Source organism: Vicia villosa, linkage group LG6, assembly GCF_029867415.1.
Source record: "Vicia villosa cultivar HV-30 ecotype Madison, WI linkage group LG6, Vvil1.0, whole genome shotgun sequence".
Lineage (NCBI taxonomy): Eukaryota > Viridiplantae > Streptophyta > Magnoliopsida > Fabales > Fabaceae > Vicia > Vicia villosa.
Window position 1 is genome coordinate 129,081,131 of NC_081185.1, and position 8,829 is coordinate 129,089,959.

At 33.2% G+C, this 8,829-nt stretch overlaps 2 protein-coding genes across 2 annotated transcripts; one reads left to right on the plus strand and one right to left on the minus strand.

Moving 5' to 3' along the window:
* The first annotated feature begins 614 nt into the window (after positions 1-614).
* LOC131609978 (E3 ubiquitin-protein ligase At1g12760-like) lies at positions 615-4,230 on the plus strand. Its single transcript, XM_058881824.1, has 4 exons — positions 615-1,055; positions 1,714-1,833; positions 2,950-3,247; positions 3,387-4,230. Exons 1-4 carry the CDS (start codon positions 736-738, stop codon positions 3,546-3,548), a joined length of 900 nt encoding a protein of 299 aa, XP_058737807.1. The 5' UTR covers positions 615-735; the 3' UTR covers positions 3,549-4,230.
* Positions 4,231-7,109: 2,879 nt separating this feature from the next.
* Positions 7,110-7,870, minus strand: LOC131609979 (large ribosomal subunit protein cL37-like). The gene is made up of 2 exons (XM_058881825.1): positions 7,711-7,870; positions 7,110-7,594 (listed from the first exon to the last, which is right to left on the minus strand). The coding sequence occupies exons 1-2, from the start codon at positions 7,796-7,798 to the stop codon at positions 7,239-7,241; spliced, it is 444 nt and encodes a 147-aa protein (XP_058737808.1). The 5' UTR covers positions 7,799-7,870; the 3' UTR covers positions 7,110-7,238.
* Between the last annotated feature and the right edge of the window lie 959 nt (positions 7,871-8,829).

Sequence of the window (8,829 nt, forward strand, 5' to 3'; positions counted from 1 at the left end):
TTAGATTAACAAAAAGAAATAAAATGGATTGGTATTATATATGTATAGTAAATCATTTTCCAAATATGAATCTCAATGAACAAATTAAGAGAATACTAATAATATAAAATTTATTAAAATTTATTATTTTCTATAATTTGACCGGTACGTAAATTTAAAATGTAAATCTCATTAACATAGTTTTGATTTATTTACTTAATATTTAAAAAAGTAAAATAATTAATATTAAATAAAGAAATAATCAGTAGAGTTGAATTCTTTTTCTTTTTGACACAAATAAAGTTGAAAATTCAAAAAAGCGTGCAGAAGAGAAAAACACAATTTTATAAGGTCTAGCATATTAAAAGAAAAACATATTTGTTAAATTGAGTATAAACAAAAGAAAATAGACATTAAAAATGTAAAATAATATTGTTTATTGAGATCGATAATCTCTATAGAGAAACAATATTATTTGCATACAAAATATTATTAGTACATAATATAATAATGATTTATGATAATAATTTAATTTTCACAGATTATTTTATAATATATGATTTATTTATTTAAAGAAAGCCAATCGTATTAGTAAACCACCAAAATCACCACCACCACCTTCCATCGCCACCAGTTACTAACTTTTATTTTATCACTATTTTATTATCACTATTAAGCATTTCCTAAAACCCATTTCATTTCTCACTCTCTCTCTTAATTTATTCAAACCTCTTTCTCTCTCTAAAAGTCACAAATATGGAGGAACGACAGCCCGACCAAGAACAACACTGCCAGGTCATCACTCTCGGAACTCATTACCCCCTCCTCCCCGGCCCCCAATCAAACGACGATGACGACGGCGGATGCGCCTATTCAAAGGCGGTTCTCGTTGTCGACATGGTCTGGAACCTCGCCTTCGTGCTTGTCGCCGCCGCCGTCATCCTATCCACGTTCTCCGAGCGTCCCTCCACTCCTCTGAGACTTTGGCTCTGTGGCTACGCCTTGGAGTGCGTTCTCCATGTCGCTTTTGTTTACTCTGAATATCGTCGTGATTCCTTCTCTCACACTCCTTACAGGTTCATCTCTTCTTCCTTTTCTTCGTTTCTTAATTAGGTTACTTTTCTTACTCAATTTTTGTTTTTTGTTTTTATTTAATCAATTACTATAATTTGGGGCTATGTGATGTTGTTAATTGTTACACATTTTATTGTTGCAGTGATTGTTCATTACTAGGTTGGATTTCAAATTGAAATTAGGGAGATTCTGCTGAATTTTTTATAATAATTGCCTCTTGAAATTGCTTATTGATAATTATTTATTGTGTATTGGAAGGAGCTTAATTTCATGAAGCTTGCTCCTATTCATTTTTCAACTACTGAGCTTAGCTATGAAGCACTCTGTTGTTAATCCCACATAAACCCTTAAAATGCTAGTGGTATAGCGGAGCAATGATAGAGTTCGGCATGATGCTTTTAATTCTATCACCGCTATGCAATTCCGCTATAACGCGCTATTGACTATATAAAGCACCAACAATCACACTTGATACAACATGTTGGTACTTGATACCATTATTAATGGGTTGGGGACTGTGTGGTTGATGTTCAGGCCTTCCTGGTGCTATATGAGATGAATGTTGGTTTTCTACTGTCTGATTGTGATTTTGTTGATAGAACTCTATGTTTTAGCGAATTATTGAGCTTTCGTTTCACTCTAGTCTTTTATTGTTTTCAGCATTGCGAAGAAGTTAGAGCCTATGAACACACTGGCATCATCTGTTTGGTGGGTTTTTGGATTTTATTGGATTGTTGTCGGTGGCCAACCACTTCTTGAAGATTCTCCGCGCCTCTACTGGTAATAACCTTAGTTTGGATTTGTGTTTTCCTATTTTCATTTTTTGGGACTGTTGGGCTTGTGTTAAATGTTGTGATCAATGCCAACCAATAAAGAGTGGTCAAAGTAGTTCGGATTTTTTTATACTGATTAACCTTCTTCGTCTTAAGTGCAACACAACAGTTTATAAAAACGAAGATATAGTTTTATCTTCTGAGAGTTCCCTAACCAAGCAAAGTAAGCAGAGTAGATTATACTTAAAAAGTTATAAAATGGATGATTGTGGAAAATTCTGCCATTATCTACCCATAATTAGTCACTGCTGATGTGTTAATTTAAGGGGTCTGATTTAGGTCCGACCCTTCTCCGTAGCTTGTCATGATGAAGGCTTTAGCGTCATGTTGTCTTTTTTCATTTATTAAGAAGGATCAGTTAGTAACTATACTCATAGTTTTTGTTCTGTCTTTAACTTCTTTGAATTGTTGTGCTAGAATTGAGGTGAAGTTGTGCAAGATCATTTCTTCAAGAAATCATAATCATTTCTCAATTCTCACAAGATCGCCAGATAATTTACATATGTCTTTCTGTTATAGCTATTTGAATTTGGATAAAATACAAAGTCGACTGGTTTAACTGAAAAACTCTGCTGAATAGTTTGACCCGTGGTTTGGACTAACTAGCTTCATATGTTGAGATCTTATAGTCTAAAACATGAACTAAAAATTCAGATTTGCCTTTTCCATGATATGGTGCATAGGAAAACCCTGGTTGAAAATGCTAATATTTCTTGGCTGAGATAAATTTTGCCAACGTAGGTTCAGGTAGAATTGTAATTGCTGTGACTGTTTCCAACTAGAGTACTAGACCTGTTAAGCTTGGCTTGATTTTATTGGAATTTGACCTCTTGTTGAACCTAGGGGTCAGAGTATGAATTTCAGACTAAGGCTCTGTCAAAAGGCTGAGCTCAACCCAGAATCGATAAATATAATGTGTTTTGTATTTTACTAGTAATTCATTACTTGTTTATTTCATTCCAATGTAAAAAAATTCTTATTTAACATAATTATTCACACTTATGTTGTCTGACATTTATTGGATGTCTCAAACACTTATGATGTTATTATCACATTCTTGCAGGTTAACAGTGGTCTTTCTAGCTTTTGATGTATTTTTTATTATCTTTTGCATTGGGATGGCATGTATAGTTTTCTTTGCTCTCTTCTGCATCATCCCAATAATAGCTTTAGCTTATGCGTTAAGAATCAGAGAAGGTGCTTCAGAAGAGGATATCAGGTCACTTCCTATGTATAGGTTTAGTCAGTCAAATGTAATGGTTATGGTTGATGATGACAACAACAAGCATCTTGTCAAACCAAGAATCGGTTCATACAATCAAAGCCATATCAGCGAGTTATCTCTTCATCCTGATGATTCTGTAAGTACAAATTGTGTCTGCTCTTAGCTCTCATTCCACAATTCTTCAACTCAGAACTCATCTAGTCCAACCATATATAGATCCAATCCATATATGAAACTACTGAAAGAGAGACTAACTACTTGTGATTATGCTGCAGGAATGTTGTATCTGCCTTAGTACATACGTTGATGGAACAGAACTGTATCGGCTACCCTGTACCCACCATTTTCATTGTGGATGCATCAGCCGATGGCTTCGGACAAAAGCAACTTGCCCGCTCTGCAAATTTAATATTCGAAGAGCCGACACATTGGTTTAACATTCTGTTGATAAAGACTAGACGGCACTGAGGTTAAGTATTGCTTGAGAGTTACATGGACAACCAAAGTAATTGCTAATCTGCTGACTAGTGTTGGTATATAATATATTAGTAGAAAAAGAAAAAAGAAAAATGAAATGCCCCACCATTTCATCTTAGGATTTTAGTTTCCATAAAGGTATTTTAACTTTTGAATATCCTTAAGTTCGTTTATGACGGGGTATGTGTATGTATATATTGTGGGGCCAGTCGGGAAGGTCTCCCCCATAATTTGTATTTATAAGGCTATTACAAAAACAATTTTCTGTACAGTTTTTTTTTTTTTGTTGTTGAGCACTTTATCCACCTCTAATCACAAGTTCAAGATCGAATGTATCTTATACAAAAAAAAACTCAAATAATAAATTGAAATGAAAAAAAACTTTGAAAAATCATTGATAATTTATTTTTTTTGACAGAAAATAAATGATATTCATTCATTCAAATCGATAGAGTACATCGTTGCAATACAAACTCAAAATCGCCAAAAACAAAAAGGATGAATCTGCGAACAAATCCACAGCATCCATGTTAATAGCATAAAACGGCAAATTGCATATGCCTATAAATATTAATGTATTGACTGTATTGAGATGTCCGAAATTTTTATGCTTCCGGATCTGTAGCGTTGACGGCACCAAAGTCATTGATTGAATCTGCACTAGATCGAAACTAATCTTACACCACAGAAATATGGGAAATCAAAACAAACGATGACCCACGAAATCAAAATACACCACAGAAATATGAGAAATCATTGATAATTTATTTATAACTATTACTTTTTTAATTTTGATATAAGACACTACTTATAAGTATAGATTATTTTACACCGTGAATCAACAAGACGCGTGTATCCAATATTGGTCTTTATAAATATAGATTATTTTGATTTTAGTCCCGGAAAAATAATAATTTATATCTTATTTTGATTTTAGTCCCGGGAAAATAATAATTTATATCTTATCCCATAATTTTAGAAAAATTTTTAGAAGGTCTTAGGTGTATTTTAGCTAAAAATCATTGGTATCACACAATTTTGTTATCGTGACACAAGTTAGTTGAATTAATGTTTTTTAATGATGTCTTTTTTTAAGAACTAAACAATATAAAAGAAAATTTTACCAAATATTAACTAGAGAGTTGCATTTTAGTACTGAATAAAATTTAAAATAAAAATTTAAGATAGAAACAACCATTCAAAATTATAAACTCGACAAATCATTCAAAATCCTTAAACTTATTTCACTAATCCAAAAATTCATCCAAAAACAACATTCTCTTATTCGGTTATTAGACAACACTATTAAGAATACTAATTAAACTTCAAAAAGTAAATTGCATATCATTTTTAGGAATATTAATTAAAGCAAAGTTTAAATAAAAATAAATGAACTTTGAGAATTAGATAAATCATATGTATTATTAAAAAATGTTAATTTTCTAAATATTTATACACTATATTTATTATTAAAAAAATTCACCTATTTAGTTTTTTTTGACAATTCACCTATTTAGTTTTGGTCAAAGAAAACCAATATTCTCAATATATGGGTTCTTTCTTTGGTAGTATTCTCTTACCAATGGGAAACCTAGCCGCCTCAACAAACGATGACTCTATATATGCGTGTTGTTTAGAGACATGGTCATGAGAGAGAAAACTCTTGTGGCAGTTAGAGAAAAGAAGGATCTTTTTAAGGAAAACCTTGCTAAGATTATCTTTAAAGATGGTGACCTGCAGTAGCCAATGGTTCACATTGATGAATCAATTTTTATGGACTTAAGTGATTCTTGGAATGATATTGCAAGAAGTTAAAGTTTCTGACGTTTCGACGCATGTGCATGCTTATCAGTTTCCTCATAATACAGGTTCAATGCTTTGAAGAACCTTCACAAATTCAGTTTCCTCATAATACATGTTCAATGCTTTGAACTTAAAGAACCTTCACAAATTCAATTGAAACACACAACGAAACCGGGAAAAAGTAACTATACAACATCAATGTTGTCAAGAATGAAGAATTGATCCAAGTACTGCTTTATCAGGATCATTGGAAGATTTAGTATCATTAGGTCTAAAGGTATCTTCAATGTGAACCATTGGCTACTCTGGAGGCATATTGCCTTCAAAATTTACATCATACAATTTCCATTCCTTGGTTCTGATTTTAATATCTTTAAAATTAATAGTGAAGTTTGTAGTGATTTTTTTAATGTTTCTAGTGTTAAAAACCAGAATACTAAATTTTTTCACACTCATGTTGTGATTAGGAGAACAAGAAACAAGGTTTGCAATCTTATTATTGGGCGTACCTTGAAGAGGGAAGCCTCTAAATTTTTCATGCATCTCTTTCAATCCAATGATCCTTGCCATCTCATGGTCTTACCCTTGCACGGATCCCAATATTGGCCATTAGCTTCAAAATATTCTTCTTCAATCGGTTAGGGCCTAGGGGGACATTTTTTCCACGGATTCTTACAAAGCTCTCATTCCACCTTTCTTGGACAAATTTATTGGTGCTCTTCAAAGCAGAATTATTCTTAAGAGGTGTACTGCAGTTAATGCTATTACTGCCTAAGAGATTGTGCATCATATGAATAAAAAGAAAGGCAAGAAAAGAGAGATTGTGCATCATATGAATAGAAAGAAAGGCAAGAAATGATGTTTGTTATTCACGATTGACTTTGAGAAAACGTATGACCCGGTGGACTAGCAATTTCCTAAAATCACTAGATGAAGATTTTGGTTTCCCAACTAGGATTATTGATCTTATCATGTGCTGCATTACCTCTTCCATTCTCGCGCTTAACTGGAACGGGGAAAACATGATAACACTGAACCTAAACAAGGTTTCAGGCAAGGAGCTCATTTCACCACCTATAAACACTAACTTTGTAAAATTATCCTTATAATTACTAAACTTCTTTGTACTCTTTCTATCCATCCTCACAATAATGAGAAATATATTTTTCATATGTAAAATAGATATTTTTGTACAAAAAGTGCATCTCAAAGAAAAAGGGACAAACAAATCTCACAAAAACTCTCTGATTCAATAATGTTTCTAATCAATATGCAGCAGAGCATAAAAGGATCAAAATGGTAGGAAAAACATGGATTCTTTATCTAAGGACTTCTAGCAAAAGAAAATAAACCAGAATTCCATTTTCTCCTATTCAGTATACAAAATTTGAGCAACAAAACATTGGTTATGCATTTGGGGGGAAAAAAAGAGTCATACTCAGTTCATTTCTTCATACAGACCTCAGAAAACACAACCCATTGATTTGTTTTCATTCTTTATGAACATAACTGTAGAGAACATGTCCCCAAGCATTTAAAACCACTGCAAAATGAGTTCAATTAAAAATCCAAATAGTGTTCGACATGTTGGTGCTGCATAAGTGTCCGACACTAACACATGTTGAACACCGAACGCCCACCCTTTAATAAGAAATTTCGACGCTACATACATTTCAAATCAAACCCCCTATTTCAACATTATCCAAACAGAAGGAATCTTACAATACATAAACTAAAATTCTTGATTGAAAATGAACAAAATTGTCAAAATACACCAGAAAAAACACAATGACAACAAGGGCATAACCAGAACAATAACAAATTAGGATTAAACCTGCAAACATATATTAAACATTTTTCAATTTTTTCATCTTGGAAGGTGGCCAATTACCCTTCTTCCTCAACCTCCTCTTTTGAACAAGCCTCTTTCTCCTCAACCTTTTCTTCTTGGCAAGCTTCATCCTCGCCTTCTGCTCTTCCCTCTCCTTCAATTTTGATTCTAATGGAAGCTTATCTACAGAAACAACACCACTCTCTTTCTTGCTCTCACTTCCTTCTACTGCATCTGCAACACTAGCATCATCATCACCAGCAGCAGCCGATGCAATAAAAATTGCATTTTTTCTCGGATTCACAACAATGGGTGTCGAGATTCGAACTCCCTTCAAACAGTTGGTGGGCACACCAATTTGTACTCTAGAAACTGATATACAATAATTTCGAGAAAATTAAGATTACAGAAACAACAAAAACAGTAATAATAACAACATGGGAATGTATTTTAGAGAAATTAAGGAGAAGAGAGTGAAGAATACTTACTAGGGCTTGCTGTGGGATGAGGGGAAATGGAGGAAGAAGAAGAAGAAAGAGGGGTGAGTGTGAAGGAATTGAAGCACAGAAGTGCCATAGTGTTTGTTTTTTTTTTCTTCTTTTTTCTTTCAAATGAAGAATTGGTTTATATGATGTTATGTTAAGGATAAGAAGGGCACATTACTTGTGTCTTCTTCCATCCCCACCACTTACTACCACTGTCGCTTTTGAAATAATATTAGCCATAACAAATTTTTGAAATTTATTGTTGGGGTTAAATATTTAGAGTATTAGAACATTGAGACCAAAATTGTTTGAAAAATATGTTTTTGGGAAAGTGAAATTTATTGTTCATCAATGTATTATCTTGGCTTTATTTTGCAACTTAGGAGGGCAAGAAGTGAGTAATGAAAAAATTAGTATTTTTTACTTTATTAATATTAATAGAAAGTTTCGTGACAGTCTTATTCGGATGTCTGGCTTTAGGGAGATTAAATTTCTTAAAAGTATTTGGGGGATTCCTTTGATAATGAGAGCTCCTAGCTTTAGGGAGATTAAATTTCTTAAAAGTATTTGGGGGATTCCTTTGATAATGAGAGCTCCTAGAAAGAAAGATTTTGACTGCGTAATTGATCAAGTCAATGCGAAGCTTATGCATTGGAAAGTTAATCAGTTATCCTTTGGTAGGAGGGTAATTTTAGCAAAGAGTGTGTTGGAAGCCATTCTAATATATCTTATAATGACAAGCATAATTCCTAAGGGATGTATTTATGAAATTCAAAAAAAATTAACGCGTGTTTATATGAGGAGATACTGATAATAAGAGGAGATATCATGATGTTGGACGGGACGCGGTAACTGAGCCTAGGAAGCTTGGTGGCTTAGGGTTGAGAAACTTGCAAGTGATGAATAAAGCATGTATTTTAAAGCTATGGAGTAAAATTCTAACAGGGTCGAATGAGGTTTGGAGGGAGGTGTTGCTTGGTAAGTACAAAAGAGTGACTGATGTAGATGACTTTGTTGCTAAGGCGATGGATTCACATCTTTGGAAATCAATTATTAATCTCTAGTCACATTTAAATGATCATACATGGTGGATAGTTGGTGATGAGATAAGTATTGATGTTT

Excerpts from the sequence above, each read along its gene's own strand:
- LOC131609978 (XM_058881824.1), top strand. The coding sequence starts at position 736 with ATGGAGGAACGACAGCCCGACCAAGAACAACACTGCCAGGTCATCACT. Across the intron at positions 1,056-1,713 it reads TTCTCTCACACTCCTTACAG|CATTGCGAAGAAGTTAGAGC; the intron begins GTTCATCTCTTC and ends TATTGTTTTCAG. Across the intron at positions 1,834-2,949 it reads GATTCTCCGCGCCTCTACTG|GTTAACAGTGGTCTTTCTAG; the intron begins GTAATAACCTTA and ends ACATTCTTGCAG.
- LOC131609979 (XM_058881825.1), bottom strand. The coding sequence starts at position 7,798 with ATGGCACTTCTGTGCTTCAATTCCTTCACACTCACCCCTCTTTCTTCT. Across the intron at positions 7,595-7,710 it reads TCATCCCACAGCAAGCCCTA|TTTCTAGAGTACAAATTGGT; the intron begins GTAAGTATTCTT and ends ATTGTATATCAG.